This window comes from Choloepus didactylus, chromosome 18 (genome assembly GCF_015220235.1).
Source record: "Choloepus didactylus isolate mChoDid1 chromosome 18, mChoDid1.pri, whole genome shotgun sequence".
Lineage (NCBI taxonomy): Eukaryota > Metazoa > Chordata > Mammalia > Pilosa > Megalonychidae > Choloepus > Choloepus didactylus.
The window spans coordinates 71,048,284-71,065,688 of NC_051324.1; the positions used below are offsets into that span (position 1 = coordinate 71,048,284).

General features: G+C 48.2%; 2 protein-coding genes across 7 annotated transcripts in view; one reads left to right on the forward strand and one right to left on the reverse strand.

Annotated features, from left to right (window-relative positions):
• Positions 1–12,636, reverse strand: part of JMJD6 (jumonji domain containing 6, arginine demethylase and lysine hydroxylase) — a 37,316-nt gene extending 24,680 nt beyond the window's left edge. For 3 of the 5 annotated variants that reach the window (XM_037810764.1, XM_037810765.1, XM_037810766.1), the window contains exons 1-6: positions 12,362–12,636; positions 11,471–11,859; positions 10,103–10,389; positions 9,163–9,298; positions 7,709–7,847; positions 6,324–6,451 (exon numbers count right to left, since the gene is read on the reverse strand). In XM_037810764.1, coding sequence (XP_037666692.1) covers positions 6,324–6,451; positions 7,709–7,847; positions 9,163–9,298; positions 10,103–10,389; positions 11,471–11,859; positions 12,362–12,490 — 1,208 coding nt within the window. In that variant the 5' untranslated portion in view covers positions 12,491–12,636. Of the gene's footprint in view, positions 1–15; positions 378–6,323; positions 6,452–7,708; positions 7,848–8,621; positions 8,716–9,162; positions 9,299–10,102; positions 10,390–11,470; positions 11,860–12,361 lie in introns of those variants that run through there. The other 2 variants (XM_037810767.1, XM_037810768.1) reach the window with 2 other exon arrangements.
• Positions 12,637–12,857: 221 nt separating this feature from the next.
• The window catches only part of METTL23 (methyltransferase like 23), a 5,084-nt gene continuing 536 nt past the window's right edge, over positions 12,858–17,405 (forward strand). The window contains exons 1-4 of one of the 2 annotated variants that reach the window (XM_037810772.1): positions 12,858–13,200; positions 14,973–15,077; positions 17,043–17,280; positions 17,364–17,405. The exon at positions 17,364–17,405 is cut by the window's right edge and continues 43 nt beyond it. In XM_037810772.1, the coding sequence (XP_037666700.1) occupies positions 14,994–15,077; positions 17,043–17,280; positions 17,364–17,405 (364 nt within the window). In that variant the 5' untranslated portion in view covers positions 12,858–13,200; positions 14,973–14,993. Of the gene's footprint in view, positions 13,201–14,972; positions 15,078–17,042; positions 17,281–17,363 lie in introns of those variants that run through there. The other variant, XM_037810773.1, reaches the window with a different exon arrangement.

The window sequence follows — 17,405 nt, forward strand, 5'->3', positions numbered from 1 at the left end:
GTCGGAGATCCCTACCTGCCTCGCCTCGGGAGCCGCCTCCTCCTCCGTCTGCGCCGGCGCCGCCACGGGCTCCCCCGGCTCCTCGGGCGCGGCCGCCGGCTCCGGGGCGCAGGGGCCGGGCGGCGCGGGGGTCCCGCTGTCCTCGGCCGGGGGCGCGGGCTCCCGGGGCGCGCCGGCGGGGCTCGGGCCCTCGGCCGCTCCGCGCCGCACCAGCAGCCAGGCGAGCAGCAGCGCCAGCACGGTGGCCAGCGCAGGCAGCACGGCCATCAGCTCGGCGGGCGCCTCCATCGCGCCCGCGGCCGCCGAGTGCCCGCCCGCCGGGACCCCCGGGGAGCAGGCCCGCCGCGCCCCGCCCCCGGGCGGAGCCCCCGGCCGCCCCGCCCCGCGCCCCGCCCCCGGCCGCCCGCCGAACCCTCAGGCCCCTTGGGGGTGACTGGGGTGTTCCCTGCCCTCGGGAAGAGCATCCGAGGCCCGGGGGCCCACCTCCCTGCCATGGGCGGGCTGGACGCTTTGAGGCACATCGTAGCCTTCTGGGCCCAGGCCCGCTGGGAAGGCCACTTTGACTCTGCGTTGTTCGCGTGCTGCATAGAAGTTCATCTTGGGGAATTTGGGAAATATGCTATTTTGGGACTGCTGAGACACACGCGCTCAGGGAGGCTGATGCAAACCGTGGCACTTCTATGCATGGTAAGAACATGAAACCTCAATGTAAAGCCCACTTACTTCTAGCCATTTTTGTGGATGGGCCAACAGCTGCTTGTCTTCCCTGGGTCTGTTTCCAGGTCCTTCCCCGCCCAGCAGCAGCCTCCAACAAAGCCTAACTGTAACGTGGTTTCCCTCTCCCCCCTCCCCAAAGATTCGGTTCTGGAATTCAGCTCTGGATCATCACTACTTCCTCTGACTTTTCTTGTTTGCATAAATTCTGGAATGTGTTGGGGGGAGAGGAGGGAGGGTTAGTGAACCATTTTTGTTTTTCCAAATCCCTCCCGTGCGCTGCTGCTGAACAGGGAAGGTTTGAGATAAATACATGGTAATGCAAACCCATTGCTCTGCCCCCCCCCCCCCAATCTTCAGTTATTGTAACTAAACACGGGCAGGCAGTTTGTCAGGTGATGCCAAACAGAAGGCTGAACGTTGTACAAACGGGGCTCTGGTTTTTGCACTTAGTACTTTTTTGGAAAAATTACAGTGTCTCTACTGGAGGTCGAGATGGGTTTCTTTTTAAACGGAAGATACAAATAGGCTCTAGAGCTTCTGAGCTTCAGTTATGACCAACAGGGACCCACCCCATGGAGAGCTCCATCCCCTGGCATCTGGTGACATTAAGGGGACATGCATCTCCTTCTAGTAGTGGTTGGAGAAAAATGCCTCAAGACTAGAAGATGTCAAGTGGCGTCTGTCTCGATGCTACTGGCTTTTGGCCATCGTGGGACTTTTCAGCCAAAATGTTTTGGCCTTATTTTGCCACCTGTCCTGACTGTTTTCATGTCTATTTTTAAGAAGTCCTGTACTGCAAACTCGGCTACCTTCTATTGACATTCAGATGAATAAGAATGAAAAGAAACAAGGACAAAATGGGCAAAACCCCAACTCCAAATCAAGCTGCTTTATTTAAAATGATGAACAAGCTTCATCCAAGTGACAGTTAAAAATACCAACCAAATGGCAGACCTACAGGCATTTCACAGGGACCCCACGCGGAGTTGGGAGCAGAGCCAGGAATCTGTTCAGCATTCTATTTGACAAGTACAGGAGGCACGGGGTGCTCAGGAGACAGTGCAGTCACCTTGGAGGCAGGTTCAGTGGGGGATACAGGGTTCAAGTTTCTGAACCAACAATGAGACATGGTTGAGAGTCACCACCCCAGGGAACATGATTCACCTGTTTGGCTGCAATGCAGCCTCTGACAAAAAGCCAGCCCAGGTTGGGATCTGGGGGTCTGGAAGGAGAAACCAGACCCCAAGGCTTCAGCAGTATGCAGGACACAGACATCAGGACCTCCCGGAAGAGGAAATGCTGCCCACAAGGGCAAGAACCTACCGCTGCGTCCTCACGTGCCTACCTCCTAGACGGCACCTTTTTACATTTACTATACAACTCCTGTTCCGTCCCACACTCTACTGAAGTCCCGAATCTTACCAAGGCAGAAACTCTAATTAAAGCTCCTGAAGCACTTCCACCAGCATCTTTCTCCCTGATCCTTACTTTAAACCCCATAGGCTAATTTACAAGGAAGTCCCGTACTAACCTAAGTAGACGGCGGCCAACGTGTCAATTCTGCTTTCATGGAGATCTAATAAACATGTGGTCCAGTAAGGCCTGCACATGCTTTTCCAGCCGGGGGGATGGTGCAAGGGTCTGCTACCCTGACCAGATCCCTTGGCACAGAAGCACATCTGCTGTCCGTTCAATGCAGGCTCTGTGAGGGCGGGGCAGGGGCCTGTCACTGCTCTATCCACAGCACATAAGGCAAACCCAAATATTTGCTAAATCCACGAGTTATTAATACATGGGCAGTGTAGAACAACACGTGAATAACTTCCCTGTTTTCAGTGGCTCTCCTCTCGAGGTGTCACCTAGCCATCACAGGCCGACTGAACCACTAGAGTCGGCACTGCGTGTGCCTCCAGATTTGGCGGGCTGATGGTAAAGCCTCTGCTGCCTCCCTCATCCCCAAAGCCCCAGGACCCTCCTGCTGCCCTGGGTCCCCCACTGGTGACTCTCTAGCCTTGTTCCTCCCATCAGAGGCTACTAGCCCAAGATCCCTTTCTCCAGGAACCAGCTCTCTGGTCTTTTGATAAGCTGTAATATTGGAGAATGATCCCTAAATATAGTTCAATGTTTTCTCTTTCTCTTCACTGTTGCTGACACCATTCAAAAGTAGCAGCTAATGCCAGGTGGGCAGAGGGTTAGCTCTGGAACAGATCCCATGTCCTACTGTCCTCCCCACCTCCCCACCACCCCACTCCTTTCTCACATGCCACGTTCCTGCCTCTTCCTGCTCTGCTTCCACAGTGTTGGCAGTAAAGGGGACTTGTTAAATCCCTGACCTGTGCTAGAGCAAATAAAGCGTGTCCCACAGTTATTTATGGGGTAGCAACAGCCAAACAGCAGCATGTGACCTGTGCTATGCAGACACTTTCAGGAGAGTTGACTGTACACCTGTCAAATGGGCCAGGTCCCTTATTTCTGGATATTAATCAAACAGGAATCAGTTATGACATCTGAAGAAATCCAAAGAAAGAAAACTGGGTACCTAATGAACGAAAGTCCAGCTTCCGCCCCACCATCCCAGCCACTGGTAACCATGTCTCACCGCTCCCCCTGGTGGCAAATAGCTTTCTTTTTTCTTTTTTTTTTAAAGAAATTTAGAAGAGCAGTTGATATGCAATTGAGAGCAAGGTAAAGTAAAAGAGCAAGTGTGATGGCTGAGTATCAATACTTAGGAAAAAAAAAAGCCTTTTGAAGAGAGCAAGAGGAATGTTTTAGGAAGCAGAAGGAAGAATGTCTTCCAGATATTAAGCACAAAGAGATGAGATGGTCAGGGTTTGCCTTGACTCACACAGGGCCCACCCTGGAACAGAGGGAGCTATCCTAAGCTCTGTGGTGGGGTGGGGGCTATACCACCAGCAGGCAGAGGGATAGGCACCAACTCTGGGTGCTCCTACCAACCCAGCCCCACCTCTGGGTTGGCATTTTAGGACGTATAAAACTGAACTCGCTATGACGAAATGGGACCCGACTCTTGAAGTCAAGCCACGTGACCCAGGGTCACAAAATGACAGCTGGCCTGCTAAAAAGCTAGTATTTGACAAAAAAGAGACGTAGGGTCTCCTGATTATAACCAGTTTCAAGGGGTATTTTGAGAGGCAATATCATACAATTCTAATTCGTCCATGTCAGTGCCTCCACACCCCTGAACTCGCTCACGGTAGAGTGAGAGATCTTCTCCAACCTGGCTGCTGGCGCCCTTACGTTCCAACCCAGAGGATGCTCTTTACTGGGCATGTCCATGACAAACCCCCTTTATTTTTAAAAATTTAGTTGAATTTAGGGACAGATTAAGGCAAGCAGGTGAATCAAGGGGCCAGAGATGGAACCTGCTGGTCAATCCCCAAATATTCCTACCAGAGTTATTTATAAGTTAAAACAGATCCCGAATGCCTGAAGTACCATCTCTGAATTTATCTCCTGCATGTAACACAAGCTACTCACTTAATGTTTGCAAGGCAATCGAATAGGGGTGCTAATCATGAAGCACCCCTCCAAACTGAGAGCCTTTGCTATGGTGGTGGTGAAGAAGGGGACCTCACTCTTATTTATCATTCAAGTTCTGTGATAACAACAAACTGAACAGCTTTCCCATAACTTTACTTAACAAAAAGCCCCATTGTGTTATTCCTTCCTCCGCCAAAAATACATGACAAAAGTGCCCCTGAAATTTAACAGCTTCTCCATCCCGGGGGAGAGAGAATCACAAAGCAGAGCTGACAGTGGCTGCGAGGTGACTGCAGAGCTGGCTGGTTCCTGCCACTGAAAGTGCCTCTGGATGGACGGTGGTGCCCAAGAAGGTGGCACCCACTCGCAGTACTTTGTACATGCAATGGGTTCACATGCAAAGCAAAGTCAACTCACCATTTCCATGTGGCTGCTTGTACGCAGCGGCTCTGAGGACAGCGGAAGGTCCTCACCAGCACCAGCTAGCTAATAGACATCCGACATTAGTGAGCACTAAAGGGATCACAACCTCCAGCCTCAGGGACAGGAGAGCCTTCTCACCCCACATCACGTCAGCTGTCAGTGTTTTCACCAAGCTTGCCAAATTGTTAAACTCATTGATAATCTATTCTTAATAAGCAATAAAAATAGAATTTGACCAAAGATAGGAGCTTGGACCAGAGAATTATCCAAATTCAAAGGAGACAAAGGAGAAGGTAGGGGCAGAAGATGTGAAGACCCAGCTGGTGGCGGCCAACAGCTTACACTGGAGCCACCCCAGGGAGGCTCCTGACCTGCTCGGGGGTGAGCCTGGCCTCCGCGAGGGTCCCTAATCCTGCCCAGGAAAGCACAGCAGCCTGTAATCAGCATGCTGACGGCACGAAGTGGGGGTGGGGAGCTGGAAGGAAATGGAACCCCCCTGGTGAAGTTAACAGCAGGGCTTTCTCTAAAAATTGTTTTAAAAAATTACAGAACCACATATCAAGAGCAGACAAGTCTATATGATAGAAACAACTTTAAAAAAAGTTATGCAACTCAAAGCAGTTAAAGAAGAAAGAAGGGGAAACTGGGTGTGATTGAGAAAAGGACAACCAGGGTTGAGAAATGCACTTTCCAGTCTGATAAATCTATTAACAAGACACCTGGATCTCCCCATGGAATTCCAGCCAGACCTGAGAACGAGGAAGAGGTGACAGAAAGGCCTGTGGGCCCTACGGGTTCACCACCCATTCTGAGACACAAAGAATGTGGCAGGAATGTCACTAGCAGCAGGCCAGAATTGGACACTTAGAATCCTGTAAGTCGATACTTACTAACTTCCCACAGTCTAACCTCTTACTGCTTTGGACAGATCCACCAATTAGCAAGTCGAAGGCCTTCGAGATTTAAAGGCTCTAGACCCAGGTGGAGAGTAAAGACTTCATGGTGAGTGTTCCGTGCCCCGCGCCAGGACAAGGTGCTGGCAAAGAGACGGCCTTGTTGATTTTTACTTAAGTTTTAACTTACTTAGACCCAATCTTGTTTCAAAGAAAAAACAACTAGATTTGTGCTTAAGATTCCATAAAACATACGAGATTTCTGCTGCTTCTGAAAGATTCAGCCCGAGCACTCGGAGCAGCAACGGCAAAAAGGGAGAAAAGTTAAGAGGCCAAGCCTCAGCTTCTTCAGAAGACACGGGTAACTTTCTAGTCTTCTCTGCCTCTCCTGCTGTAACTACTGTGTCCCCACCGAGGATACGCAGCAACGGAGGCACTGCTTTCCCCCAAGACCACAGCAAGGAGAAGAACAAGGGGAGGGTATGGTATTCTCAAAAGGAAAAAGGGTCAAAGATCTAAAATGGATTCAATTTTTATTAAATAATTAAGGGTCTCCTTGGCACCATTCACACAGATTCTTGCCTTTATGCATAAAACAAGCCACATTAATACGCATCAGTAGCAAAGGAAAAAGCCACCGTAAGCCAAAGTTAAGTGAATGGGTTCACATTCCAAGAGCGTCCTCCTCCTCTGGCCTTGCCGGCAGGATGCGCCAGGCTGCCCCCCACCCCAGGCCCTGCCCCGTGCAGCGGGCATGTCCTTCCATGGATGGGAGCCGAGTGAGGTCACCTGGAGGAGCTGCGCTCTTTGCTCACACAGTCGTCCTGTGAAGTGGTGTCCCCATTCCACATCATGCTGCACGTCCTCCTCTTCTTCCTGCGGTGCATCGTCCCATCACCTTCAGACCCAGACTCACACTGGAAATCAGAGGAGAAACAGGAATTCAGCCAGGATAACAACTCCTTTCTTTATCAAACAAACCTTGACCCCAGGAGACAGCACGAGTATTGTTCACTTCCTCCTAGAAGCAAAGCTCCCCTAATCCGTGTTCACTATCCACCTCATCTGATGTTTCTGGCTCCTTACAGGAGGCCATTTCCCTCCATGATTCTCTAAGGGAAGAGTTATTTGAAATCAAGACTCCCACTCAAGCTATTTTACAGCCAGTATACTGAAAATGCATTCTGGACTTTCACTCTACTGACACAGAGCTAGATATGTAAAAGCAAGCAAGTTCAACATTTAACATTAACGAAAACTACTCCTCAAATGAGAAAGGGCTAAATTAGATTATGCCAAGTTAAGCAACAGGAATTTCATCTGCTAAAGGCATAGGACCCTCTTCTCTACATCGTGTTAGCTTTTAACAAGTCTCTGGATTTGCTGTGTTTTGAGGCTTGTAATTTACCACCTATGGGCTGTGAGGGCCAAATAATCTGAGTTTGAATACAGACATCGCTGTTACTAGTTGTGTGATCTTGGGCCATTTATGTAATTAAATCCCCAAATACCTCTAATACCTCTTGAGGTTACTGTAACGATTAGCACACATTTGTAAACTGTGTGAGATGGTAAGTTAATGTGTCAACTGGACAAGGTTAGTCCAGTTGTTTGGTCAAGCGAGTACTGCCTGATTGGATTTCATGGATTTAAATCATCAGTAAGTTGACTGTATCTATGGCTGATTGCATCTACAATCAACAAAGGAGAGAAGTCTCATCCAATCACTGAAGGCCTTAGAGGGAGAAGTGATGATTTCAGTGGTCAGAATGAAGAATTTCCATCTCTATTTCAGCCAGCCAGCTTCTGGGGAATTCATCAAAACTTTCATCAGAGTTCCCAGCTTGCACCCTGCCCTACAGAATTCAGACTTGCCCATCTGCATAGTTGCATGAGCCAATTTCTATAACGAATCTCATAAAATTTACATAATAAGGGAGTGTATGTGTAAATATATATATATATTTCTAACTCCAGTTATTTCCCTGGAGAGCCCTGATAAATACACTGTGAAAATCGGCAAAATTCACCACACAGCAGGAATGGTGGCAGTTGAAGTTTTTGGAAGAAAATGCAAAACCTTCATATTTTCCTACCTCCTGGAGAGGGAGGTAGAGTCACATCTGGTTCTAACTGTGATGTGAGCCCTAGAGAACTCCCAAGCAAGGCCTCACCTCTGAGTCTGAGTCAGAGGAGCTGGAACTCGAGGAGCTGGAGGAGTCACTGGAGCTGTCGGAGGCAATCCCTGTGGATTCCTGAAGGTCCACGGAGTCTGCCAGGACTGCCAACTCAGGGTGCTCTTGCTTCAAGATCCTGAGAGACAAGGAGGTTGTCCTCAGGGCTGTGACGTGCAACAATATCCACACACAATGATTTAGACTTGAAGTTGAGACCTGGAGTTTAGAAACGCCCCGGAATGCCGGGTGTGCTAGTGTCCAGTGGTGAGGAAACACACATCCACAGGCTGGCAACAAACACCTTAATAGACTGCCTGTGTTTTTCTGAGAGGGAAACCATATCCTAGCTACATGCAGTTTACTGCCACCTGCCCAAAGGAGCCACATGGACCGCTGGCATGTGGAGTCAAGTTTCCTTGAGTTATTCTTAGTTTTTCATTTTTCCTCCGGGAGGAAGAGGTTCCCCACCCTGCTCCTAGTTTTTCTTTTTTCCCCCTAACCCTTTCCTAGACTTTCCCCCCCAACTTTTCCTTTTCACAGCACAGCACTTAATGACTGGAGTTGGGTTTGGTTAAATTCTATTTGTAAGAGTAGAAAAAATTAGGCTTGAAAGAAATAAGAGGTGTCAATAACAGAGACAGTTCCCCCTTACTCAAAAGATAAAACTGAACTGAATGCAAAAGGCAGCCCTCCCCTTCTGGAACCTAAGTTGGCATCCACTATAATCAGTGACAAAGACCTGCTGTATGGCAAGGCTTCTGGAACGGCCAAATCACAGCACGCAGTGGCCGATGGAACAGAGGAAGTGGGCCTCAGACGCCCAAGAGTCCGGGGACAACAGAAGCCACCACCCCTGCTGGCCCTCTCAGCAGGGAGGCTGAGCACTGAACAAGCCATATCCCTCTCTTACCCCGCGAGCTGGTCCCTCCAGGTCAGGGTTGGGACACAGTGGCACGGGGTGGCTGGGGGTGGCTTGCACTGCCGCTGCCCGTGCTGTATCTGTTCTGTGGATAAACAGAGGAGCTAAGTCTCCAGGGCAGTCACCTCACTCACAAGAACTGAAGGCAATAAGTTCAAATGGGAATAATGCTTCCGGGTGAAAAAAAGAAATAACCAAAATGAAACCCAAACAAAATAGTTTATTTCGCTAGTGCTAGCTTTGAAAAACAAAAAAGAAAACAAGAAACTATCCCAATTATGACCGTGTTTTGACTGGCTGGCTTTGATCAAACATGCAGTCTTAACCTGTCACCCCGAGGTTGGCAAACACCCTGCGAACTAGCCCTGACCTTGGATCCAATTGCCTCTACCCATGAGGTTCTGCAGCCCCAGCTTCTCCCAGGCTTCTCTTAAAACTAGTACGTGTTATTTCAGCCGTGGACTCTTTCAACATTTAATCTCTGGGATAGAAACTGGATCAAGGCAAAAATATGAAAAAAAATTCCTCTTACCTATACCATTTCCTTGATAACTTTGGTCTCCCTCTTACCGTCTTGTGCCATACAACAGGGAAGTTGGTGCTGCTGGCAAAATTCTGGGTGATGGCAATGGTGGTGTCGAGATTGAGGACGACATGCCACCAGCCTCCTGAAATCCAAACAAATTAAACAATTAAACAGAGCACAATTATTCTGGAAGACAAACTCCAGAAACCGGGGATTCCTATCCATAAGTGGGGGTGTCAGACACTGGCTCCAGGGGAGTAAATGATCCTCTGAACCAGAGATGGGCAAACTGACTGTTTCGTAATGAGTTTTATTGGCACACAGCCACACCCACTCGTTTACCAAGTGTCTGTGGCTGCTTTTGTGTGGCAAGGGCAGAGCTGAGTAGCTGTGACAGAGACCATCTGGTCTGTGATAGCTAAAATGTTACTATCTGTCCCATTAGAGAAAGTTGGTGGAACCCTGCTAATCCGAAAGTAGCCCGAGTTCGGCAGCTTCTAGGAGGCTTTTCCTGAAATACTTCTGTAGGCTTAACAAATTGAGATAAGATAGAGTTTTCAGGTGTTTGGTTTCCTGCTTCCTCACTCTAAATTTCCCTTTCCTGACTCAACTCACCCAGTGCTACACTGTATCAAAAACCTAAGTTATAGAAAAGTACCTAAGACAGTGCACATAAAAAAAGACACTATGTATCTACCATGTATAAAGATGAGCAGGATGTTTACATGTATACAGTTAACCAATAGTTTTACATTTAGGCTACAGTAGGTGGACAGCAGCTCCCTAAGTACTTGAAGTTACAGCTACACACGACTGTCAGCCTGGGGGACAAGTCAGTTCATTTCAAGTCAGCATCAAAACAATTTTTTGACACACTCTATAATTCTACTCCAAAATGACTAATTGCTGAAAGCAAAGAATGTACTTTCTTCCAGCTCATCTATACCTGGTACGAAGACAGTCTCTCCTGGTTTTTGTAGGATTTCCAGGGGTTTGAATTCAGGTGGCCAGGTTGGAAGCTGTGTCCGGGGATGAATGATACTAAACCAGGTGATGGCTTCATCTTGCTGGTTCCCTCCTTCTTCGCGAGTCACCTTGATGAGCTCCCTGGGTGTGCTGGTAGGGAAGAGGCACCAGCGCTTGTGTCCCTGAACTAAGGCATTCCAGGCACTGGTTCCCAGAGGATCGATGTGAATGCCTGTTCCAGATCGTGGTGGCCCCATCACAAACCACCTACGGGATGGAGACATCACACAGCAAAATCGTTAGTTTTCAATTTTTATGTGTATTTTGTCCACTGTTCCTAGAAGCTTCATATTAAGCATAAATCATTCCTAACCATTGTAAGATAAAAATTAATAGTGACACAGAAATAGAGGATAAGAAGTTTTGGAGAGATGACCTAACATTTGCTTTGCACTCTGGGCACTGGACTGGTTTTGCTGTGTTTTATCTCATTTGCTAAGCCTCACTGACAACCATGAGCTTGCGGGAGGTTAAACTGACTTGTCTTTATCACCCAGCTTATTATTTTTTAAACCTTGTTCTGCCTGGCTTCAAAGTTTACTCTCTAATGAAGGGGATGCCCCATGTAGAGCTGTCTTGAAGCACAGGCATCAGGCAAAGCTCTCTTCCAGAGTCATATCAGCTCTTCCAAGAGCTGTCTTGACACCACTGGGTTGTGGGTTCCTTCCAACAAGGGAGCTATGTGGAAGATTACAGAGCTGCTGGGAGTCTTAGGGACCCATTATTACCCCGTTTTTTGAGTCTGGGATGGAATTTGCAGGATACTCTTTGACAGCTCCTGGGGCAACACAGGGCAGGCTTTGGAGTTATGTCAGATGGGAACACTGGTAGATGATGGGCTGCGTTTTCAGAAAGGACAAATCTATTTGCTTCAATTATACAGCATTAGACTGTGACGGTCTTATGGGCAGGAAAGATTATCTTGTTATCTTTATTTCAGAGACTACACAAATTCTGATACGCAAAAATGCTGAATGAATTGTGCATGTACCGATCCCTAACAGAAGAAAGAAAAATCACCAATATAGCTTACTGCTGGATTTTAATGACCAAAACTTCTCTCACAGATCATTGGCTCAAGTTTGTACATTCGAATCATCTGGGAAGCTTTTAAAAATGCTGATGTCCAGGCAGCACCCTGGATCAATAAACTCCCACCCTCTGTCAGGGGGATCCCAGGCAGGCACCAGCAGCCCCCTCGCTGAGTTCAACATGTTACATGACTGAACTTGGCTAACAAATGCTTTTGCAGATACGCTTTTGACCACATAACTTCCTGGTACTTTACCTGTAAGGAGGCCTGCGCTTCTCCCCGGCATACTGGAATAGGTCATCTGTGAAAAATTTGGGCACCTTGTAGTCTTCCAAAAGTTTCCTTCTTTTGGGGTGTTCACCATAGCTGCTGTCAAAGATGTAAAGGGGGCTGTCGTCTCTAGTGCTCTCCATGTACTCGATGTAGTATTTCATCTTCATCTTCACCGAGTAGCCATCATTATCTTCACCACACTTGAACTTCTGGTTCCGGTATTTCCTTTTTAGACGCTCCAGAGTCCATTTCTCCTGCGCAGACCAGCCCTCTTGGGCATTCAACAGAACCACGGGCTTGTAAGGTCTTTCATACCGTTCCACAAATTCTTCCACGGACAGCTGCAAAGCATCTGCCCTTTCCACGTTATCCTGAGGGAATGAGAAGACATGCCTAGTTAAAAAAAAATCCAGTGGAAGGATGAGGGTGTCCCCAGAGCCAATTAGCAACGACACACCTAAGGAATCTGATTGTTGTTCTGGCCTCCTGGGGGAGGGGGTGGTGGAGAAGGGACCTGCGTGCACGTGGGCACGTCGCACCCAGCGCCACCCCAATAGGGGCGGGGAGCTTTGCGTCTCCCACCCGTGGGCCTTTCCTGTCAGCTCCCAAAGGGGTCAGGGCCGATGAGTCGTCTTCTTGAGGGTGCCAAAGGCGTGAGACCCAGGCGGTCGGTGCACGGAGGAAGGAGGCCCGCTCCGGAATCCGGGCCGCGAGTGATCCCAACCTCCGTGGAGGAGGGTGGGCCTCTCCGTGGCCCGCTCGGGGGAGGCGGGGGAAGGCAGACCCGAGCCCCGTAAAGGTGCGCGGCTGCCCCGGGAGGCCCCAGCCCGGCCCCGCTCCCCGCCGCGGCCACGATCCCCGGCGCCGGCTCACCGCCACGGCCGCGGGGTTCAGCGAGAAGCTCTCGTAGTAGTTGTGCCGGGTCCAGTCCAGCGAGTCCTTCAGCTCCGGCCGCGCACTCCGCTTGGCCTCGCGGATCCGCTTCTTGCTCTTGTGGTTCATCCTGCGGGGGTCACCAGCTGCTTCCGCGACGACCTCGGGCGCCGCGCGCTTCCTGCCACCGACGCGCCTCCTTCCCGGCTCGGGCGGCGGCGGCGGCACCGAAACGCCCTTCGCTCTCGCCCAGCGCCTTTAACGTCGCCTTCCAGAAAATTCACTCCCCACACACCTCCCAAGCCTCGGGTTGGGCATGCGGTGGCCTTCTTGCCCGCCCCCAAGCCGGCCGCGGTCAGCCATTGGCCTCGGCGCCTCCCGGGTCCGCCCTCAGACGCGCCGGGGCTCCGCCATGTTGGGAAGGTCACGTCGCCCGCAGGCGCTCCCGGAGAGGCCTTCGCACGCCCCGCCTGCCCCGCTTCCGGCGCGCGTCCATTTCCGGCAGCCTGCAGCCTCCCCGGGGCCGCTTCCAGTGCGGCCCGTTCCTTCTGCGCGACCGTGTTGCCCAAGTGGGGCGTTTCTTCCATCTGCCGTCGGGTGGTGGCGACCAGGCGGGCCGGGGCCGTGGGGGCCGCGTGGCGCCGGCGGGGTGGCCACACCCGGGCAGCAGCCTGGCAGCCCCGCGCCTTCCGCAGTTCCCTGCCCGCCCGGGGGCCACCGGCTCCCTTCGGGGGGAGCGGGATTTCCAAGGGCACGTGGCCCGGGTCCAGCGCTTTCGGTTCTCGGAGGAGCCTGGCCCTGGGGCTGAGGGGGCCGTGCTGGAGGTCCGCGTCCCGCAGGTGCGTGCGGCGCCGGTACCCTACGGGCAGCGCTTCCCGCTCCTTTGCGGTGGCGCCCTGAAGGCCGGAGTGGGTCTCAGCAGGCGGGTTGGGTCGGGCACCGGGCTGCGTGGGCTTCCTGTTTTAGGTTGGCCCACAGAGCGAGAAGGCTTGGCATGAAGCTTTTCGGCATTTTAAACGTTTTGCAGTAAGACATTTGGGGGCCCTGCCGGACAGGGGGACCTTCCTGCACCGAATATTTCTTGCCAGGAAAGTGGCATTCTTGACACCTGATGTATTCTTGGGTCTGGCTGAGGAGCTTCTAATTCAGCTTCATCTCTGACTTGTGAAAGTTCTGAGATGGGGATTCCAACCTTCATTGCCTTAAGATGGTTTGTTCGGTTGGCAGTTCCTTGAGCTCTCTAGCTGCCACGAAACTCTCAATAATTATACCTTATATACGTTCAGTTTTTCAAAGCACCTTCACATTGCAGTGTTTCATTTGACTTAACAGGAGCTTGTGAGGGAGGTATTAGTAATACCATTTTAAGATGAAGAAACAGCCTGAGAGAAGTTAAAGGATGGCAATCCATTGCTGACCATCTGTAAACGCCTTCCTGTTGAAATACCTTTTTGGATTTCTTCCCAAATTAGGGGGTGAGGAGTCAGGGTCCCTTTTCTGTACACCAAAGCTGCACCCCTCTGGTCAGAATCCTTTGGCCCTTCATGGCATTTCTGGGTCTAATCTATTAGAATGGAAGCTCTACCAGGGCAGGAATTTTTGTCTCGTTTCCACCCTACACTTAGAACAATACTTAGCATATTTTAGGCACAAATATTTCTGAATGGATTGAGCTAATTTTGCTTACTCTTCTCCCTAGCACTATACTAAATGGTTTGCATTTAGTCTTCCTAATCACCTTATGAGGTACTATTTTGCAGCAGAGGAAACCAACGGATAGAACAGACAGGTTAAGTAACTTGTGCAGGATCACACAACTAGCAGACTGCTGATCTGGGGTTTGAACCCAGGCAGGCTGATTAGTGTGTGAGCTATGTTACATTGCTTCCCTAAATACCATGATCTTATGATTCTGTGCCTTTCCAAAGCCTTTGGTGCCTGCCTTTCTTGCACCGGTATTCAGCCCCACTCACACCTCTTCCCGGAAGTCTTCCTAGGACCACACTCCTCGTTGCATACCAAGTTACTTATGTGTTTAAAACCTTCCAATATGTTCTAATTGCACTTAGAATAAAATCTAAACTAATCTCTGTGGCCTAGTGAGGCCAGCAGGTCTGGCTCCTGCCTTGCCTTCTAACCTTTACTTGCAGCGCACAACCATGCCTCCCGGCTCTGCATTCACCCTGCTGTGCGCCACACCCCCCACACCCCGAAACAACCGAGGACTTTCAGTTCCTGCCTCAGAAACTACCTGGATGGATCCTCTTTGGAGGGTCTTCCCAGATCTCCCTTGTTATCTCACCCTCTCACATCACCCTGTTTGGATCAAAATTAACTTATTGGTTTATTGTCTGTCTCTCCCCAGTAAGATATATGATCCATGAGAGTGGGGAGCTTGTCTTTCCTAGCCACATCCCCAGCCTAGAATAGTGCCTGACACTCAAGCATTGAATGAAGAATTGGTCAAGTGTATGAATAGTGCTTATCACATGGTATTGCGGTGAGTAGGATTCTTATAATGGATGGCAGTTCCTGGAACTCAATAAATGTATAAATGTGCCCCAACTTCCAGCAGTTATTTATGACATGCAAAAAACTTGTATCTTTACAGGTCCTGCACCTCCAATATGGAATGTATGTTTGGCCCTGTGCTGTGGTCCTGGCCCAGTATCTATGGTTTCACAGAAGGCGTCTGCCAGGCAAAGCTGTGTTAGAGGTAAAGTGGCCCTGGAGGTTTCCAGAATCCTGGGTGATCAGCTTTGTTAAATCCATGTACTTGTAATTGTTTAGTTTTTCTTTTTTAAAATACAATTTAAAAAAAACTGTGGCAACATATATATACATATCCCATTTCCCTTTTTTAAGTGTGCACTTCAGTGGTATTAGTCACAACATGCTGCCATGACTACCATCTGTTAACAACCTTTACATGATCCCAAGCAGAAACTCTATTCCTCACCTCCACCCCAGATAAACTCTAATTTACTTTCTCTGTGAATTTGCTTATTTAGCTTTTTTGTAAGTTTTTAATAAGCAGTTTTCTTGAGATAGATTCTCACACCATACAGCCCATCCGAAGTGTACAATGGCTCTCACTATAATCACAGTTGTGCATTCATCACGGTAATCCATTTTAGAACATTTTCATTACTCCGAAAGAAAAACCCTATACCCCTTATACCCACCCACCCCCAGCCCCAGCCAATTGTTGACACTTAGCATTGGTGTGGTACCTTTGTTAATTGATAAAATTACTAGTCCATAGTTTGCGTTAGGTGTATTTTTTCCCCATATACCACCCTATTATTACCTCCTTATAATAGTGACATACATTTGTTACAGCTCACGAAAGAACGTTCTTATATTTGTACTATTAACCCCAGTTTTATCATCTACAAGAGGATTCACTTTTATATAGTCCCATATTTTATTTTTTAGCTTTCCTTCTAGTGACATACATGATCTTCAACTTCCCCTTTCAGCCACATTCGCACACGTAACTGTTAATTTCACTCACAGTAATGTGCTACCATCACTCACAAATTTTCAATTTTGAGGAGGTCCCATTTATATTTTTTCTTTCATTGCTTGTGCTATGGGTGTAAAGTCTAAGAAATCACTGCCTACCCCAAGATCTTGAAGATGCTTCCCTACTTGTCCTTCTGAGTTTTATGGTCTTGTTCTTATATTTAGGTCTTTGATCCATTCTGAGTCAATTTTTGTATATGGTGTGAGATAGGCGTCCCTTTTTCATTCTTTTGGATATGGCTATCCATTCTCCATTTGTTGACATGCTTTAAAATTTGATTTTGTTGTTGCATGTGGTTTTAATGTTGTATCCAAAAAACTGTTGCCCAATCCAAAGTCATGAACTTATTGGTTTTTAGTTCTTTCCAATTAAAAGATCTTTGTCTTCTAAATCTGTGTATGGCCAATTTATAAATATTGTTAAAACATATGCAGTGTGACAGAGACCATGCAACCCATAAAGCTTGAAACCTTTACCCAGTTTGCTGATCCCCTAAATGGCCTCCACTGACTTTAGTTATGGGATCTTAGTCTTGGAGTCTTAAAGGCCATCTTTCCAGGGTGTCCCAGTCATCCTGGCTCTCAAGGACGGTTTCAATCCATGCAAATGTTAATTTCTCAATTCAAAGGCCTAAAAAGGTATCTTGTCAGAGAGAACACATACTGGGACAATGAAGCAATTATTCATTAAAATTCAGTAGTTATGACTAGAATCAGCAGTTTTAATTCTAAGAGATTTGTATAACACTAACTTCAGAATGTTTTTTTAAGAGAATGTCTTGAGAAAAACCTGTGCTTTGAAGTTAAAGGCATTCCTAAGGCCCTTTACTTTCCTAGTTTCAGTTGAATATTGAAATGGAATCCAACAGGTATAACTTATGGTAAGAAGTTCTTACACTTTTAACCCAGTAATTACATACTAGGGATCACAAGGTTTTTTTTTTTTAAATTTGGCCTAAGCTTTCTATGGTAAAACAATGTTTAAGTTAATTACAGCATACATATGTAGTATTTTATAGACAAGACTAGGACTGTACTTACCCATCAACCCTGTGCCTAAGGACCAACACAATAATGAAATGTTGAATAAAATCCCCAAGTTTCTTGCATTTCTAAATACAACTTTTGAAAAACCATCTCTCAAACTTGTTAGATTGGCGCTGGAGTGAGCCTTCCAGGAATTTTGGCTGCCAAATGTGGTGCTAAAGTTATCCTGTCAGATAACTCAGAACTGCCTCACTGTCTAGAAATCTGTCGGCAAAGCTGCCAGATGAATAACCTGCCACAGGTCGACACTGTAGGACTATCCTGGGGTCATATATCTCCTGACCTTCTGGCTCTACCACCACAAGATATTATTCTTGCATCTGATGTATTTTTTGAACCAGAAGGTAAACTTTTTACCCTTTGTAACAGTAAATTGGGCCAGATACACAATGTAAATAGAAATGTCAATTAATTTCTCTCCCCCCAGACTTTGAAGACATTTTAACTACAGTATACTTTTTGATGCAGA